At 42.6% G+C, this 20,890-nt stretch overlaps 1 protein-coding gene across 1 annotated transcript in view; it reads right to left on the bottom strand.

The window, feature by feature from the left end:
- crkl (v-crk avian sarcoma virus CT10 oncogene homolog-like) overlaps positions 1-19,663 on the bottom strand; it is a 74,804-nt gene extending 55,141 nt beyond the window's left edge. The window contains exon 1 of the mRNA XM_072243470.1: positions 18,623-19,663. Within this exon, the coding sequence (XP_072099571.1) occupies positions 18,623-19,420 (798 nt within the window). The 5' untranslated portion in view covers positions 19,421-19,663. The remainder of the gene's footprint in view (positions 1-18,622) is intronic.
- Between the last annotated feature and the right edge of the window lie 1,227 nt (positions 19,664-20,890).

Genomic DNA, 20,890 nt, shown 5'->3' with positions numbered 1-20,890 from the left:
AAGCAGATTACAATGAATTACCAGTCTTGACCAGTTACAGAGGTGGGCTGAGGAATGGCAAATTGATTTGAACTTGGATAAGCAAGAGAAGATGCATTTTGGACTTCCGGTGTAGGAGCTATACAGCGAATGGCAGGGCATGGATAAGTGTTTGGGAAGGGGTATAGGATTTAACTGAAAGCAGCCACACAAATACACAAGTTGGTGAAGGCATTTGGCACATAGGAACAAAACATTACAAGTCACTGAAGCAACAACATTTGGAGTATTTTGTGTAGTTTTGGACACCCTGTCATAGGAAAGACAGTCAAGCTGAAGGTACAGCCTGCTCTAAAGGGTATGAGATATAGGGAATCACTGACCTTGTTGGACCTTTATTCCTTTGAATGCAGAAGAATGAGTAGCAGCCTCAAAATCAAGAGCAGTATGGAAAAGGTGGATGGTCACTGTCTACTCCAGGGTTGGAGAGCCCAAAACTAGAAGCACCAATGCAAGGAGAGGGGAGAGACTCAAGAAACTTGAGAGCCAACTTCTTTAGAGAGGGCAGTGAATACCTGGATTAAGAGGACAGAGGAAGTAGTGAGGCAGGCATGTGCAACTGGGACTGGCAAGGAGGACACTGTGTTGACAGAGCGATTGGGCTGAAGGCCTCAGTTCCATGCTCTATTACTCTAGGACGATCAAAAAGCTATTTTAATGGTACAAATCTGTAGAATGCTTTCCTTTCTATCATGATTTATCTTTCCCAGTATCTTTATGGAGAGCTCCAGGACTTGTTCTCACACTCTAGAAGTGCATTAAGCAGCTTGGACACAGCTCTCCTTTTAACAGAAATAATCTAAGGTTCAGGAAGCCAGTGGAATTGCACTTACCAAAATGTAAGCAATTTCTGGATTTTTTTTTCCTGCTGTTTCTGTACCACTACCAACTCTTGTAGTTTATAGTTTCGTTTTATGCACTGCACCACTCCGCTGCTGGAAAACAACTAATTTCACAACATATACTAGTGATATTAAACCTGATTCTATTGCGATAACAGTGTCTCCTTTGTCTGTGAATACTGCCCATTGCTGAATCAAGAACGAACAAGGAATAGATTTTTAAAATTTTTTGCCACACCCTCAAAGCTAGCAAATATTTGGTGGACCAAAATGATTAACATGTTAAGCAGCGGTCCCCAACCGTATGCAGAGCATACGCTACCGGGCCGTGAGGAACGATATGATTTGGCGATAGGAGTCAGCTGCACCTTTCCTCATTCCCTGTCACGGCCACTGTTGAGTTTGAACGCACGCGAGGTCATCACGCACACGTCATCCATGTCAGTGCGGGAAGATCAACTCCGAGCTTGCAAATGACAGCAAGCTGAAAAGTATGTTTGACATAACATCTCCGCCGGCATTCTGGATCAAACTCAAGGCTAAGTATCCTGAGATAGCCACGAAAGCACTGAAAATGTTGCTTCCATTTCCAACATATCTCTGCAATGAAAACTAAATTGCGGAATAGACTGGACATAAGGAACCCCCTTCGAGTATCGCTGTCTCCCATCACCCCTCGATAGGACCGGCTTGTTGCAGGGAAACAAGCCCAGAGCTCCCACTGATTCAGCGATATTGGTGTGTTGCAATGATTTTATATGTTCATACGGGGAAAATATGTGCTGTGTGTTTAATATCCAAATGTTACTTAAAATGTTATGATGCTATTGACTGATAAGTGACTTACCTAACTATATAACAATTACAGCATGGAAACAGGCAATCTCTGCCCTTCTAGACCGTGCCGAACGCTACTCTCACCTAGTCCCACCGACCTGCACTCAGCCCATAACCCTCCATTCCTTTCCTATCCATATACCTATCCAATTTTTCTTTAAATGATAATATCCAACCTGCCTCTACCACTTCTAATGGAAGTTCGTTCAACACTTACTTCAAGCTCCCCTGTCTTCCCCTGATAATGGATTTATCACTGTATTCATGCAAGGAAAATATGCGCTGCTTGTTTAATATTAAATTCGTTAGATAAACCCTTTTAGAAATGAAACTGAGTGTATTAGCCACTTATCACCTATATTCCGGTCGTGATTAACACCCCCTCCCCCCGCCGAACAGAATCGCCAAAAACGATTTGTGGGGGGGGGGAGGGGGGGAGAATCGGCAGGTACACACATGCGCAAATCACGCATGAGCACTGGTGCCCGCAGAAGGCTTCATGGTCATGGTAGTCTTTCTCGGGGTAAACACAAAGTATTTGACTGCTACTCTTGTCCGTTGGCAACCCCCCACCCCCCGGGTCAACCGGTCCGCAAGAATATTGCCAATATTAAACCGGTCCGCAGCGCAAGAAGGTTGGGGGCCCCTGGTGTTAAGGATATCCAACAACTATAGATCTGTCTCAAAATACTTGGTGACAAACCTCTCCTAATGTCTTACTGCCTACTGCGAAAAGAAATCCCTTTTTAGTTATCTTGAATAGCTAACCCCTTGATCCAAATATTTCCAGAGGAAACATCAGCCCGAAACCTACCATGTCAAACTCCGGAAGAAAATTGTATATGCTTCAACCAGCTCATCTCTCATTCCAAGTTCTAGAACAGATGCAGTCTGCATAACCTACCCATTCCAGAATCAACCATTAAATAGGGTTTGTATTGGCACTTACACTTTGCTGGTTCAAGCTGTAGCCTCATATCATTTACGTGCAAAAAACAAACTTGGGAACTCCCAAAATGCATTATAATAGAGATGATTCACCCTGGCAAAACTAAATGAATGAATTCAAATAACCAATAGGTTATCAGAGGATAATCAGTCCACACCAATGTCACGTATCTGTGCTCTGCTCATATTTAAGAGTTGGCTAAATCTGGGACAAAGCATCCAGACTAACTTGGAATAGGACTCAGAGGCAGTGAAAATGGTGGGTTAACTTTACACCTCTAGAAAATTTTCAAATTCATTCATCCACACAAGTTGAGAGATTTCTCAATCAGCACTCTAACCAAAGAGGAACTAGCAACAAAAGGGAGGTCTGCTTGGCTGAATTTTGAACAAGTTTGCTAACCAGCTGTACATGCACCCTAAATAAGAAACATATTAAGCATGGTGCTTGGTTGTGCAGTGCAACCTCCTGGAAATCTAAGAAAGGATGTCACAAAACAAGCAGATGTAGGCTCAGCTGCCAATGATTAGTCTTCATATATTTGCAGTTCAAGGCAAGCCTGGATGCCAAGCACAAAATATTTACATTTATTTTGCTATACACCATGAATTGAAAATTGACCAGTTTAAGAACTAATTTGTTAGTTCTCCTGCTCATTTAGTTTAAAAAAAATATCAGAGTAATGGAAAAACATAGCAAAAAACTGGCTATTTGGCCCATCTAGTACATGCTGAAATATTTAAACTAGAATAAGAGTTCAAATAGGTCTTGATTACAGCCCACGTATCAATTAAAGAATGATCCTTTTCCAGCTCTGGGGGCTCCTGATTCTTTACTGAATACTACTTATTTGTTACCTTGACAGAAGTAATCAATAATAGATCTTTCACTTAAAAATAGACAAAACCAAAGTAGACACAGGGAAAAGGATACCTTTAAAACACATTGAATTTTTCTCATTACTCAAAAGGTATTAAATTGTGACCATCATCATCATCATCATCATCAGGTGCCATGCCCAGTTTGAGCTTTGACTACCATGGCCCACACACTCCTGTTTCAGGTCAAGTGGATCAATTCATTCGTATTCATTTCCAATTCTCTGGCTGCTGTCTCCATCATCATTTGTCTTTGTCTTCCTCTTGCTTTCTTCCCTTCAATCTTTCCCATAATTACCGTGCATTTTAACTCCCCTTTTCTAATCACGTCCAATGAAGTTACATTGCCTTTTCATGATCTCACACATTATTTCTCTTTGTGTTTGCTCTGTTCATAAATCCTTGTAAGATATTCGTTTCGTCCATGATATTCTTTGCATCCTCCTCAAAAACCTCATTTCTGCTGCTACAATTTGTTTTATCATGTTACTAGATATTGTCCAACATTGAGCCATATAACATAACTGGATAAATATGACATTTCAGTACTCTGAGGCGGATTGTCATGCCTAGTTTAGTATACTCTTCATTCTCGTAAAGGTGTCTTTTGCCATCCCCATTCTTCTTTTGATGGCCAAGTCGCACCTGCTGTCTGATGTCACCCAGCTTCCTAAGTAGCAAAAGTTCTTTACTTGTTTTATATCTTCCCCATTCATTCTCAGCCTGTAGATAGGATTCTCCTTTCTGGATATCACCATATATTCTGTCTTTTTGCAATTGATAGACAGACCCATTTTTGCAATCTCTTTAACAATTATATCAATTAAGTTTTGTAGTTCTTCCTCCATACTTGCAATTAACACTGTCATCTGCATATCTGAAATTATTGATGTTTTCACCAATTTTAATTCCCAAAATGTCTCTTATTTTTTGTAATATTGTTTCACTGTACACACCAGTGGTGCCCAAGTGGAACAGGTCAAAATCTTTAAGTTCCTCGGGGTCAATATCACAAATGACCTGACTTGGTCCAACCAAGCAGAGTTCACTGCCAAGTAGGCCCACCTGAGGAAACTAAAGAAATTTGGCCTGTCCCCTAAAACCCTCACTAATTTTTATAGATGGACCGTAGAAAGCATTCTTCTAGGGTGCATCACAACCTGGTATGGAAGTTGTCCTGTCCAAGACCAAAAGAAGCTGCAGAAGATCGTGAACAGGGCGCAGCACATCACACAAACCAATCTTCCGTCCATGGACTCACTTTACACCGCACGCTGTCAGAGCAGTGCTGCCAGGATAATTAAGGACACGACCCACCCAGCCAACAGACTTTTTGTCCCTCTTCCCTCCGGGAGAAGGTTCAGGAGCTTGAAGACTCGTACGGCCAGATTTGGGAACAGCTTCTTTCCAACTGTGATAAGACTGCTGAACGGATCTTGACCCAGATCTGGGTCGTACCCTCCAATTATCCGGACCTGCCTCTCATTTCTTTTTGCACCACCTTACTTCCCATTTTTCTATTTATTTATGATTTATAATTTAAATTTTTAATATTTACTAATTTTTAATATTTAATATTCATAATCTAAGGAGTGTGAAGCACAGATTCAAATATCGCTGTGATGATTGTACGTTCTAGTACTAATTGTTTGGCGACAATAAAGTATTAAATAAATCAAGGGAGAAAACACACCCTTGTCTAATGCCTCTCTTGATTTTTGTAAACTAACTCACTCCTCCATCTATTCTTACAGCAGCAGTTTGTTCCCAGTACAGATTTCTGATCAGGCGGAGGTCTTTCAAATCTAGATCGAGAGTTTTCTGTAATATTTCAAATAACTTATTGTGCTTCAAAAGTTTTTGTGTAGTCGATAAAACAAACAAATCTTTTTGCACTTGAATAGCTCGTTCTGATAGTATCCTTAACATCAATATTGTGTTTCTGGTACGTTTGTCTTTCACAAAACCACATTGTTCTTTGCCTATGTCAGCTTGCATCTTACTTTTTGCTCGTCATCAAAATTCTTAGATGATATGACTCATTAAACTTATGGTCCTATGTAATTTACATTCTATTGCTCCAGCTTTCTTAGGAAGTAATAAATACTGATTTTTTCATCTCTTCTGGTATTATTCCAGTCTCATAAATGTCATTGATTAAATCAGTAAGTTTTTCAATTCCATAATCTTCAAGGGCAATAATTTGTTCTATTACTAATTCATCAGGACCTGCTGCCTTTTCTTTCTTCATTTTATTTATTGCATTACGAACTTCAGATTTTAAAATACTTGGACTTTCAATGTTTTTCTTAATTTCTGGTTTTTCACCTCGATCATCTTCAATTCCTGAATATACTCAGTCCATCTGTTCATAATCTCATCTCTATTCATGATAATGATACCGTCCTTTGCTTTCAAACATCCACCTGAAGAACAGAGGAGCTTTTTACCAGTGATATTCTTGATTTGTTGATGTAACCTTTTTGGATCAGTAATAGGGATTCTTTCTATATGCTCACATTCCTGGTTTAACCATTCTTCTTTGGCTTTTTGACATAAGCTTCTAAATTTTTTTTTATCTAAGGACTAATATTCTATTGGATTTGCTTTCTTCCATCTCCTTTCTTCCATTAGATTTTTGATTTCATCTGTCATCCATTTATTCTTTGTGCTTTTTTTCTTTAGGAATTGTGACCAGAGACACCATTAGCCCAATGGGCCTTATTCTTCACAAATTAAGGAAGCACCACAGCCAAAACTGACCTTGTCCTTACTCAACATTCATATTCATATTTTTTGAATAAAAGCTAGACACCAATAAGGAACAGCTTAATGTCCATCTACTCCACACACCTTTCCAATGACTCTCACCTACTTTTGCAGATGCACCACAGAAAGCATCTTATCTAGATGCATTATGACTGCTCTGCACAAGCCCACAATGAATAGCAAACAGCTCGGTCCACCATGAAAGCAACTTCCCTCCCACCTGGACATTCTCCTCTTGTTGAGATCCTCTCTACCCTGCTGTTGAACATCCTGTTCTCTAGAGCACCTTGATTTTTCTATTCACTTGCACTGCACTTTCTCTGTAACTGCAATATTCTCCTTTGTACTATCTCAATGTACTTGTATATGGAAAAATCTCTCTATACATGTTAATAATAAACCCATCACCAAAATCCACAGCCCACAATCAAGTCTGTTTCCATACTTACAGATTACTAGATCATGCACCCATATTTTCACTAGTCCTAGCCTCACCCATTTTGTTCTTCCCACATTCACCAATTCCTCCTACTTTCAGTGACCTATATACGAAGAGCAATTTTCAGCATAGCGTTAACCCGGGAGATAATCTGGAAAATTTGGGGAATTCCAGTTGGTCACAGGAAGAATATACAAACATGACAACTAATTACTTTTTAAGTGTGTATTGGTCCAAAGAGAAAGAAACCATAGGGCAGCCAGCAGATAAAAATATGCTGTTATAAAATGATATTGACCATGAAGGCTGAAGTAATAATTCTATAGATTTTTTAAAAATTGGGATAGGGTTAATAACTGACTTTAACACCTTTGGGCCAGCAATGTATACGTATAGACCTACAGTCCAAAACCTTTTCAGGATAGAAAGGATCAGCAGGGTCATGAAGCTGTCCATAAACAAATCAATATCAGCAAACAAAATAAATGAAAAAGAACAGGGATGACCAGGGTTCTCAATAGGGCAGTAAGGCTCATATAGAAATTTAATAAATACAAGGCTAATCTATACTCATGATCGTCAAACGTCAGAATGTATTTTAGGAGCATCAAGGTTGCATTGACAGTCAATGTGAAAAGGACAATACTTTATACCACATTCCCACAATTCTTTCTAATTGTGCCTGAAAGTCTCTGCCTATAAAGATTCACTCCCTATAGTTAGCAAAAAGAGCCTCACTCCCCAGCCCCACCAGCACTTTGAACAGAGGAATTCCTCTCAGTCCCAAATGTCTTATTCCATATTGTTTCTAATTAGCATCAGTCACATGCACTTATGTGGACATTAGACACTACATTGTGCTAAGACCAGCTTTAAATTGCATCAGTCACGTGTGGTTGTGATGAAAAAGTAGTGATTTTTGTCAGTGACAATTCAGAGGTGTTTTGCTCACTGCGGTTTCAAGCATTCAAGGCTTGGAAATACCAGAAACGGCCAGGAGTGACTACTTCATCAAGTAGAAAGAATCTGAAGCATCTTGAATGTTACCCCGACCCCCACACTCACTTCGCAACTGTCGCTCCAAGTACCCGTTTGCTTGCAACAGGAGCTAAACCCCAGTACACCGCTTCGACAAGCAGACTAAACCAGGTGAGGGCAGCCAGCAGGTCTCAATCCCTGGTGAGATAGGGACATGCCTCTTGTAGCACGCAAAGTCAGTTCTGCCGGATTAAATTTATAGTGAGATCCAAAAGCCAGGAAGGTGGTTCTGAAACTCTCCTTGGAGAGCGAAGGGCACAATGAGGCACAAAAGTCACGATCATCCATTGCAACCAAGGAAGACCCCAGTTGTGACAACTACTCACACCACTGAACCCAGACAACCACCGGTAGTAATGTCATTTATTTCATTTCAATACATAACTTGCTACTCAGTTAAGCAGTAATCTGTCTTAAACGTTTTCATGAAACTTCAGCTAATTAGGACAGCCATTTGATTGAGCTAAATATACTGGCCCTGATGACCAAAATTAATTGGAATCTACACAAAACGCTGGAGGAAATCAGAAGGCCACGCCAGAAGTTCGAGATGAACCCCAACAGACTCACAGGTGAAGTAGCACCTCACCTAGAAGGGATGTAGGGGCAGATGTAGCACTTGTTCCGCTTGCAAGGGTGAGTGTCAGGAGGGAGATCTCGGGGATGGACAAATGGAGAAGGGAGTCATGAGGGACCAATCCCTGCAGGAAGTGGTGGGGGGTGGAGGTGGGATCCCGCTGGGGATGGTGGAAGTTACAGAGAATTACGTGCTGGACGCAGAGACTGGTGGGGTGGCATGAGGATAGGGTGAGGGCAGACGTGTGCAAAATGGAAGAAATACAGTTGATAGCAATGCTGATGGCGAAGGAAGAGAAGCTCTTTCTTTGAAGAGAACATTTCCTTAGATCTTGAATGAAACACCTCACCCTAAGAGCAGATGCGGCAGAGACGGAGGAATTGAAAGAAGGGGATAGCATATTTAAAAGTAATAGGGTGGGATGAGGTATAGTCCAGTAACTGTGAGAATCAGTGAGTTTATAACAGACATCAGTGAATAAGCTGTCTCTGGAGATAGAGAGAGAAAGGGGAGGGAGTTGTCAGAAATGGACCACGTAAATTTGAGGGCAGGGTGGAAGTTGGAGGCGAAATTGATGAGCTCTGCATGAGTGCAGGAAGCAGCTCCAATGCAATTGTCAATGTACTGTAGGAAAAGTTGGGAGTGATACATCTACTCTCAGGCGACACTTCACATGCGAGTCTGTTGGAGTCATCTACTGTATCTGATGCTCGCAGTGTGGCCCGACATAAATTGGGAGACTAATTCACCAAGCACCTACACTCCGTCCACAATAAGCAGGAGCTCCCAGTAACTACCTATGTTAATTCCACTTCCCATTCCATTCCAGCATGTCAGTCAATGGCCTCCTCTACTGACGCGATAAGGCCACAAGGACATATGCCGTCTGGGTAGCCTCCAACCTGATGGCATGAACATTTGATTTCTCAAACTTACGATAATGCCCCCACCCTCTTCACCATTCCCCTCTCTCAAATTATCAACTCCCTCTATTGGTCCTCCCTCTTTTCTTTCTCCCATAGCCTTGTCCTCTATCAGATTTCCCCCTTCTCCAGCCCTGTATCTCTTTCACCAATCAACTTCCCAGCTCTTTCCCTTCCCCTTCCCCATTTCACACACCACCTTGTGTTTCTTCCTCCCCACCCCCACTTTTACTCCATTTTTTTCTCCAGTTCCAATGATCAACATTTAAAATGCCCTTTCTTTCATACTAAAGAGGATTCCATGAGCCATGTATATACTCATACAGCTGTCTGATTGCACTGTTAGCCTCCACATTCTAACAACACTATCTCAATCTTAATTTTATACCATTTCCTCACCCAAAACCATTGATTATTCCCTGTGAATAGTTAGGGCCCCAATCGCTGATTGCTGTAGTACCACCCCATGATCTGGTGCTCTTAGGGATTCCCTTTTATTCCTATTCTGCCTCTTACAATGCCAAGCTTTCAATCTATAATTGATGACCCAAATTTTCAGGGCAGGAGTGGGGTACTGCACTCTGGGGGAATGGGGGTAGGCTGAGGATATTAAAAATAATCCTTTTGAACCTATGTAACGTCTGGCGAAAAGAATAATTGGGACTGAACAGGAATCTTTGAACTGAAGTAAACTGTCTTCAGCAATTAGCAAAAAAAAACAACAGGCTTATACTAGTTCTCTCTTAATTTGCAGACAGACATTGAGAATTTGATAAATTGTACATTGTACCCTCCTTTGAGTAGGGAGAGGAGGACTTACTGATAAGGACAGGAATGAATATCCAGCTGTAATTAAGTCAGGGCCTAGCAAAGGGAATAACTGAAAGGACTGGACAGCACATCCATCTGTAATTAAACCTTGATTTAGCGGACTCTCTTATCTGTAACTAAATTTTACACCAACAGACTTGGTGGGCGTACCAGTTCTAATGACATCTTGCAACAGTAATGTATGTATAAATATACGGCTATAACCAAAGAGAAGTAGTCTACTTGTCGGATGGCAGCAGTACTTACCTACCTTCCCTCTGACAACTGGGTCTCAAACCTCAAACTCCTGCAGGAGGGTGCGCAATAAACTGCGGTGATGATGAGAAGCTGGTCTCCCGAGTTTTATTCAGATTTGACTTTAATGGGGGGGGGGGGGGCGCGGAGGGAGGAGATTCACTTTTCCACAATCTGAAGTTGAGCCCTCTGCATGTTACACAAATTTGGAGTGAATATTTATTCTATTAACACAGAATTTTATGTAGCAAGTTGTATTTTCGGGAAGGGTGATTTTTCATTACCTAACCCGTCTTAAAGCAGGGGCACCTGTATTTTATGCACCAAACTGTGTAACTTTAGAAACTAATCCCTTGTGTGGGACTTAAACACCTGCTGGACACTGATGCAGTGTGATATTGCCCTTTCGAGCCACGACGCCCAGATAAAACACAGGATAACTGTGATCAAACAACGACCAACCTACCAACTGGTACAGCAGGGGACTCTATATGCATTCTTTCAATCCTATCACTGTCTGACTCAACAGGCAATGCTTGCTGTGCTCCATTTTTTAAGCCCAACTCAATACCTACTTGGTCACACTGTATTATAGTTTTGCTGTATTTCCATGAACTTTAATATTTCTACCTTAGCTTCTTTTGAAAGCCACTGTTGGGTTACTTTTCCTTTTGTGCTTTTGCTCAAGATTGGGGTAACTACTGCATTTCTGAATTTGTTTCTTTAACAACATCTGTTCATTGTCATGGCTCTACAGGAAGCTCTCATTGGCAGACAAACTTTAACCTCATGTCTCTGTAGTTTTGCTTGGATTGACTCACTTCACTTTCCATCCTAATGGAGACTTCCATCACAATGATAATCATGTTGCAGTTCCCAATCTAGAGAAGCTGTTGACCAGTTGGCTCATGTCTCCGGTCTAAAACACATCACAGTTGAGGAATTCATCCTCCAAACCAGCTCAGGACAATTTTCAGGTAAATTATTGTAACAGTACACTTCCCTACATCTTTGTGTGTGTTTTTTAATATAAGTTTTGTTTTAGATGTTTATTTTTTGCTTTTTGCATTAGTGTGTCAGTAGAAAAGAGCAAATTTTTGATTTCCAAGCATTCATTCTCCAAAAAAATTAAATGTTAGAGAAAAATTAGTATTTTGTTAAAAAAGTACAAGTAATAGACCACTTTTCAAATAATTATTTTGTATGAATATAACCCAGTGCATGATTAACAAAACTAAATGAATGAACTAAAACTGACTGAATGAACTGAAATGAACTAAACTGACTGAAACAGAAATGGACGTAGAAGGAATCAAACTGGATGAAGGATCACCAAACTAAAAGGTGAGTATGTGGCAGATGTGACAGTTTAACTTCCATTAATTCTTACAAGAGCGAGCACAGTAACAAGACACAAGGTGGTCATACTGCATAGGCAAGATCTCTCCGAAACAAAAAAAAGGCAACAGACCATTTTCAGGATGTACTGCCCAAGCTCTTCCGTACAAAGAAGGCTGAGGTCCAGTAATGCAGTGGTCAGCCACAGAAATAGTGCAGCAGATGAGAAATACATTAAACTGATGTCCCTTCTACCGCAGAAGAAATCCAGCACTGTTCTAGGCTCTGAACTCTCAGAAACCACTGGAACCCAAGTACATCCCTCTACAGTCCACAGAAGGGGTTGGGGTGACCAATGACAGCAAGAGCTATGGACTAATGAGTCAAAATTTGACATTTTCATCTCAAACAGGAGGCAGTTTGTCCATAGAAGAGCTGGAGAGTACTACAAGGATGAGAATCAACAGCCAACAGTGAAGATGGTTTGGGTCTGCTCTTCTGCAAATGGAGCTGGTGATTTGGTCAGAATTCATGGAATACTCAGTGCTAAGTAGATTCTCATCCATCATGCAATACCATTCTGCTCCATCCAAATTCATTCTCAGCAGGACAAAGGTTCAAACAAATGGCCAAGATCATAAACTGTCTTCAGGAAAAGGGGCAAGGAGTTCTGCAACAGATGGTATGACCTCCACAGAGACCTGATCTCAACATCGAGGCTGACAAGGATTACGTGAAGAGGCAGAAGCAAGCTAGACAGCCAAAGTTTGGGGAACAACTGCAGCAAGTTCCCCAAGTTGCTTAGAATAACCTACCAACTGATTTTCTCAAAACTGCGTGACAGTGGACCTAAGAGTACAGCTTTAAAGGCAAAGGGTGGTCACAACACATTGGGATAAGATTTTATCGCTGTTTACAGTTCTTTATAGAATCTCTTCATTTCATTACTTTGAAAGCATCTACACTTTGCTCGTGTATCTGTGTTTGTAAGCGTCCTTTCCTTAACTAGATAGAAACACGGAATCCACCTTTCTCTCGGCAGCTCTTACATCCACTTTTTATAACTGTTATTCCCTCCCAATATCTTTCAGTCCACATGAAGGGCCTCAGCTTAAGGCATTGACTATCATTTCCCTCCTGAGTCAATGCCTGACCTGCTAAGTTTCTCCAGCATTTTGTATTTGCTCCTTCCATGAGCAAACGGGGCAAACTTACCAAAGTATCTTCCCTGATCTGCTTCCAAGTTTCTTTTTAAGTATTGTAGATTTTGCTCCAACAGTCTCCTCCACCAAGACCATCAGCCTGCCTCTTTCTAAAGAGGTATCTTTTTAAAAAGCTTGTTGATTTGGTAGAACTCTAGCTGAAAATAATAGTTCCGATGTATTTAATCCATCCTAATGCACCTACCCTGTACTCTGCAACTTTCCAATATTCCTACTTCTCACACACCATCCGGGGGGGGGGGGGGGGGGGAGAGAAAGGAGGAGGAGGTTTGGTGGGTGGATCAATATCCCATGTGGTATCTTTAGTAAAAGGTACATCCCTGGCTACTAGCCTTATACCAATTTGCTTTCAGTACAAGAAGATATCCAGGATCAAGCCTCTGCTCCCATAATTTCAAGCATCAAAGGCCGAGCATGATTCTGCTGTTAGATCCTTTTTGTTGCAAATTATTGTCCAACTTATCTACTGTGTCTGAACCAGGATCCTTTCTATCATTCACTCCGATCTTCATGCTCTACACTCACTGTGCTTATCTCCCATCTGCCCATTTGCTTCAAAGTCACCTTACTGGTATAGGTCCATGTACACACCGACTCCAACCTTAGTTTCAAGTACAATACCACCCATTAAATTAAATACCAAAATTCACGTAAGCCGAGTAACGAGTTGGAATTGCTCCACTACCTACTTCAAACAGTTAAAGATGCATTTCCAATGACAGATCCTTCATTTGGAGTGATGTAATTTAAACTGATTCCTAAGCTCCGGAACCTGGGCCTTAGCACTCAGTTTTGCAGCAGGATCTTCAACTTCCTCACAGACAGGACCCAGGCTGTAAAGATAGGGGACAAGCTCTCCTCTACAATCACTCTGAGCACCGGTGCCCCACAAGGCTGTGTACTCAGCCCCCTGCTGTACTCACTGTACACCCATGATTGTGTAGCCAAGTTTCCATCAAATTCAATATATAAGTTTGCTGATGACACAACAATTGCAGGCCGTATCTCGGGTAATGATGAGTTTGAGTACAGAGAGGAAATTAAGAACCTGGTGGCATGGTGAGAAGACAATAACCTATCCCTCAACTTCAGCAAGACGAAGGAATTGGTTGTTGACTTCAGGAGTGGTGGACCGCACGACCCAATTTACATCGGTGGTGCGCAAGTGGAACAGGTCAAAAGCTTTAAGTTCCTCGGGGTCAATATCACAAATGACCTGACTTGGTCCAACCAAGCAGACTTCACTGCCAAGAAGGCCCACCAGTGTCTTTACTGCCTGAGAAAGCTATAGAAATTTGACCTGTCCCCTAAAGCCCTCACTAATTTTTATAGATGCACCGTAGAAAGCATTCTTCTAGGGTGCATCACAACCTGGTATGGAAGCTGTCCTGTCCAAGACCGGAAGAAGCTGCAGAAGATTGTGAACACAGTGCAGCACATCACAGAAACCAATCTTCCGTCCGTGGACTCACTTTACACTGCACACTGTCGGAGCAGTGCTGCCAGGATAATCAAGGACACGACCCACTCAGCCAACACACTTTTCCTCCCTCTTCCCTCCGGGAGAAGGCTCAGGAGCTTGAAGACTCATATGGCCACATTTGGGAACAGCTTCTTTCCAACTGTGATAAGACTGCTGAACGGATCCTGACCCGGATCTAGGCCGTACCCTCCAAATATACGGACCTGCCTCTCGGTTTTTTTGCACTACCTTACTTTCCATTTTTCTATTTTCTATTTATGATTTATCATTTAAATTGTAATATTTACTAATTTTTAATATTTAATATTTGTAATCCAGGGAGCGGGAAGCACAGAATCAAATATCGCTGTGATGATTGTATGTTCTAGTATCAATTGTTTGGCGACAATAAAGTATAATTTTCATGGAAAGTATGACGGCTGTGTTCAGTGTGCAAGAACATATTTTTGCCACATCGATTCACTTCCAACATGTTACTTAGAGCTCTGGTGCATGCTATCCTAATTGTCCACAGGACATTATTTATCATTTTGCCACAGCTGCTAGGCCAAGCAGTTGTACATTTTGTGTAGCCATATTGAAATGGTGAAAGGAGCTGATTCCACAGCACACTAAGTCTAGGCTTTGTTCTTCAGCAAAACCATAAATGTCCTGCTACTGGATGAGATGGTGCTCATGCTGCCCTTCAAAATAAGCACACGTGCGAGGAGCTCCATCTTTGGTACTGTCGGTGTGGACTCTGCATGTTGTCCCATTGATCATATGGGTTTCCGCCAGCTTCTTCAAAGATGTTTGGGGCATTAGTTGACCACTATAATTGTCACTAGTGTGTAGGGGAGAACGACTATCAATGCAAGAATAAAGTGGGATGGTGTCGGAGTCTAAAATAGATTCCCAATGATTGTACAGGGTCAAGGGCCAAAGAGCCCACTTCTGCGTTGAACTATGACCAACAAATCTCCAAGTCGACAAGGAAACAAGGCTACTGTTCCACCAATGCACCAAAAACATGGCAGATAACATTGTCTGTTTCAATGCCACAACTAACAGCCTGATACCAACCTTTTCAACCATACTTTCATGGACCTGTTTGCCTAGCCCCCAAATTGCAATCATACTCTCTCCGCCAGTAGCACAGAATTATCACTTCATAGCAACTTTTCTTATTTGTCCCATAGGGGCCTCAATTGACTTAGAGTTGGTGTGGTGACACTTGCAGCTGCCCAGCACAATCCTCACTGATTTGATGCAAATGGTATTTTGGTATAGATGTGATAAATAAATCTTATCAGAAAAAAACTACAAAAAGCAGTAGATATGGCCCAGTCCATCTACATGGAGCATTGTCACAGGAAAGCAGCATCCATCATCAGGGACCCCCACCATCCTGACCACGCTTTCTTCTCACTGCTGCCATCTGGAAGGAGGAAAAAGCCAGCCACAAAAAGTAGTCAGAGTCACACTGTACAGAGGAAAGAGACCCTATAGACCACCAGGTACATGCCACACCAATTCGGGAACAGTTATTACGCTTCAGCCATTAGGTTCATGGACCAGAGAGGATAACTTCACTCATCACTGAACTGTTCCCATAACCCAAGGACTCTTCAACTCATGTTTTCAATATTTATTGATTATTCTTTCTCATTTTAGCAGTTTGTCTTCTGCACATTGATTGCCTGTCCTGTTGAGGGTTAGTGTGTTATTTGTATTTACGGTATGCCCACATGAAAATAAATCTGAGTGATACATATGTACTTTGATAAGTAAACTTTGAAAACATTAAATTGAACTGTCCAAACACTGAACACACAGATGGAGATGCACAGAAACCGGCAACAACCAAAGGTACAATTTTGATAGCTTGCATCAATGGAACAAAACCAATTCAAATGATTTCATGACAACTAAACTCAACTTCCCATAGCTTTGAAGAACTCAATCTCAATACAACTTAAGAAAGCAAGCTAATTAACAAATCAGATTAGCCTTAATTTATTTCTACCTTTGGGCTGAGCAAGGGGCTGAAAGCTGATCTGAGCACATAGGAATCGATACAAGAAATTCCTGTTAATGATTCAGCTCCTAAGCAAAAGTCACCAACCTGTATCAATAATTGCCAAAAATAGCAAGTTAGAGCATTTTCCAATTCTACAATTCTTATTTCCTAATAAAAATTGAGCATGCAAGCCAGGATGTTTAGTTCAATTTTAATCCATTACTTTGCCTTCCAATCAATCAAGGCGCACAAAATCAGAATTTGCTAATAATCATTGGCTCAATTCTAGGTCCTCTCCCTTAAACACATCAGATCCATAGTTCAACAATGACTGAATCAGCAGTGAAGAATCATAGAAAGCTGTGAGATTTCTTGATAATTATCAGGCAAAGAACAATGCGAATGAAATTTATCTGGCAATGATACAGCATGGAAAGTATTGTGGGTATAAAAATTATAGCTTTACATTTCATTATAAACTATTAATTACATTCAGGATAACTCCTGCTCTTCCTGCAAGGTAAACACACATGACAATTTATGTCAATGCAATTTCTAGTGTTAAGTCTTCATTATCAAGTTAAGGTCTGCCAATAGCTCGGTAGCCAGCTCCTTGTTCATGAAACCTTCAAATCAGATTCTACACTGCCCTCGTAATTCTAATAACCACTTCACACGTTTAGCTTGCAACACATTTTTACTTCTATCAGAGGCCAGAGGATGATTCGTAAGAGCTGTCACATCACTGATTCTGTAAGTGGAACAAAAACTTTGCTCCCACATTTGGTCCATCAAAACACTACAAAATCTGAAGAGAGTTCCTCTGACTCCAAATAAATTTGACTGAAAGAGCCAGCCACAAAAAGTAGTCAGAGTCACACTGTACCGAGGACACAGGTCCTATGCCAACTATCAAGGACACATACCCATCAATTCCTGCCAGATTATACCACTCACCTCAACACAAAGGGCTATTTACAGTGGCCAAATGACCTACCAACCATCTGTGTTTGGGATGAGAGAGGAAAATGCAACACCTGACCATGGCGAGATGTACTTAGTACAGGACTCCAGCTGTGTGGTTGTAAAATAATACTCTAATATTCTTTAGACACTTGCATGAGAAAAATGTTGATACTACAATGAACCCCCCCCCCCCCCCCCCCCCGCCACTGAACTGTAATAAACACCATGAGTTAACTAAACAACTGAATTCTAAGACACAGGAGCAAAATTATGCCAATCTCTAGAGGATTATCCTCTGCAAACCTTGTATTTGATTTTTTGGATTTATTTGTCAACTGAATAATTTCTAAAGTGCTTCACAATACTTTATGAAATTAATAGAATTAAGATTAAAATAAACCCAAACAGAACCATAAGTAACAAAAAAACCACAACTTGGTTCAATGATTCTTACAATGCCCCTCACCAAGTTCATGCCAGATTTTCTTACCTTTATTGATCCTTCTTTACCAACATGAAGATAGTTCTCAAGTCCCTTATCCAATGCCTTAAATAATTTGATAGGATTCAACACAAACACAAATCGTATGCTTTGCCCTTCAAAAGCCAAGTGTATATCACTTTCCTTCATCAAAGTAGTATTGCTTAATTCCTCATTCAGATATCTACCTTCAAATATTTTTCATAAAATCAAAGGCAATACTCCCAAACTGTCCCAGAATAGAAATAAAATTCTAAATGACTAACCATACCTCACTCCACTGAAAAGGCATCTTGAAAATGAGTTCTAGACTTGCCCTTTGCTTCCCTGGCTGATTAATAATTGGGGTCTGCTCTCCATCTCTTTCTGTACCTTTTGAATTTGAAGAGATCCCCTTAATTACCAGCACTTCTACGAGTTTCATATTTGGAACTGAAACACGATTTTATTGACCACAAGCAGAGGTTATCCTTTGAAAAACCTGGCTCTACAGTAGACATCAATCCACCATCCTAAATTGCTTTTCAGAATTTCTTATTTAAAGAGGTTTTCAAAACTCCTCCCTATAGAGAAAAACAACACCGACCACAGCCTGTTTAGAATACACTGATTATCAACTAGCCGCACAATGGAAATGAATTCCGCCCCATCTGCAAGAGCCCTTCATTACTTCCCATTCAGGCTAAGTGAGCAGTCGCATTTCCTCTTCCCGGGTTCAGTAGAAATGCAACCAAAGTGAAAGAAGAGCGCCTGAAAGGGCCTGACACCGCACCTACCTCCAACGCCAAGGCAGTTTTGTCGTAGGCGCAGGGTACTCTCTTCTGGATGGCCCTGGCGTAGACGGGCCCGTTCTGCGTGGTGGGCAGCGGGTTGGCGCCGGTGGGCAGGGGGCTGCTGGTCTGGGGCTGGGCGTAGGCGTGTGCGGGCTCTGGGATGCCGTAGCTGCTAGAGTTGCGGTAGCCCGGCGCCTGCTGCTGCTGCGGCGCGGACTTGACCACCACCTCGACGTACGGCACGGGGATCATGCCGAGGCGGCCGTCCTTGTTGCGGGCGCTCCACCATTGCTCCTCCGGCTTTTCCACGATCACCAGCAACTCGCCCTTCTTGAAGGGCAGGTCCTCCACATCGTTGCCAGGGAAGTCGTACAGCGTCCGCACGTACTCGGCGCTATCCTCGCCGCCGCCCGAGGCCGGGCCGGGCCCAACCAGGACGTGGCCCTGAGCTGGGCCCGCGGCCTTGCCCAACGAGGCGGGCGGGCCCGCCACCCTTGCGGCCGGTTCGATGAGGGTGGTGGTGTCCAGGTAGTGGATCTTGTAGAACTCGAGCAGCCCGGGCAGGTGCTCGAACTCCTGGTCGCCGATCTTGAACTTGCCGGGCAGGCTGTTGATGATGTAGTGCGACACCTTGGAGTTCTCAGACACCGACAGCACGTAGTCGCCCGGACAGGTGGTGCTATCCCGCACCAGAAAGGTCCCGTGCCTCTGGCCCTGCAGCTTGGCCTGCGCTTCCTGCCGGCTCAGCGGCCCAAAGTACCAGCTCGCCCGGTCGTGCGATTCGAACTTGGCGGCCGCCATGGCGACCAGGCTCCCCTCCCCTCCCCCCGACTCCTCGCTTCACAAGCACACGGCGGCGAGGGAGGGCCGCACTTGACTCAGCTCGCACACACCACCTCCTGCTGCTGCTGGTCCCAGCTCGCTGCCTCGTTCCTCACACGCCCCTCGACAGGCCGGCATCCGCGGCTCTCCGTCCGGCGCGGCCTCCCGGCTCCCGCTTACTCCCCGCCCGCTGCCTAAAATGGCGGCTGCGCGGCGCTTCGTCCGGCGGGGGGGGGGGGTAGCGACCGACGCCGTGACGTCAATGTCACGTCACTGCGCCCGGCTTTCGGCGGGAAGATCGGAGAGCGGCAGCGGGAGGTATGGCGATGGAGGGGTTTGATCGCCGAGGCAAATAAATGGTATTCCGGTTCTGAGAATGGTCACGATTGACCACCTATCATCCATCTTCGTTCTTCATTAGTAAATGTTTTAGTGGAAAATGTTGTGGTGTTGAAATGAGCAAAGAACTGGATGGTTTTGGTTCACCCATCGGTCGATATAATGGAGCCTTTCTTTGGACTAAGGTTTTCAGAACAGGGGAGTTGTTTATACCGCAGCAAAAGGATATTTTGGAGACACAAGAGACTGCAGGTGCTGGAATCTGGAGCAACAACTTGTTGGAGGAGCTCAGCCGTTCAAGCAACATCCGTTGGGGAAGATTAATGGTGTTGACATCCTGCATCATTATGGGTGGTGGTGTGTGTATATATTATACATTAATTAGCGAGACAGCGCACCCAGTAACCCACCTATGTAATCCGAGCCTCACCACAGGTCAACTTACAATGACCAATCAATATCCTCATTTTGCCATTGGTGGACAAGAAGTCTTTTTACTGAAAATCTCTTTTATTCTCTGACTTGTTAATCATCAAGTCAGGGCTAAGCCTTTCGCGATATATTACAGGGGAGCATCTTCACACATGTCAGTTCAGTCATAAAGCTGTTGTGAAAGTTGATGCACCATACATAGTATAAACACACTATGTAGTCTGGCCTTTTGACCCTGTCTGACTTTTACCCATCTGTAGTATATGGGTCTATTTCTTTTAAAGGAATGACCCCCACCCCCCGGTACCGATCTGTTGTCTGCGCATGCGCATAGTTCTCATTCGCAGCAATGTGAATAAAGCCATTTCCCACGTGCGTGGTTTTATTTAATTGATATGTATTTGTGGATAGATACAACAAACTGGCAATGAGTATAAACCTGAATGTCACCAACCACACCGACAATTATGGGACGAAACAGTGAGAGTTAAACAACATGAGAAAGCAGTCACAGACACCAATAAAAGCATGAGGACAGCATAGTACAGTGAACTTAAAGTAAAAGTAACGTGGCGATGGCTTCAGTGGAGAAAGTTGATGAATTCGAATGCGCTAATGAAGGCTGGGAGTGGTATGTCAAGAGGGTGGAACTGTATTTTAAGGTGAACAACGTGGCGG

This window comes from Mobula birostris, chromosome 25 (genome assembly GCF_030028105.1).
Source record: "Mobula birostris isolate sMobBir1 chromosome 25, sMobBir1.hap1, whole genome shotgun sequence".
Taxonomy (NCBI): Eukaryota; Metazoa; Chordata; class Chondrichthyes; order Myliobatiformes; family Myliobatidae; genus Mobula; species Mobula birostris.
The sequence above is the reverse complement of the archived record's forward strand: the minus strand, read 5'-3'. Positions and strand labels throughout refer to the sequence as shown.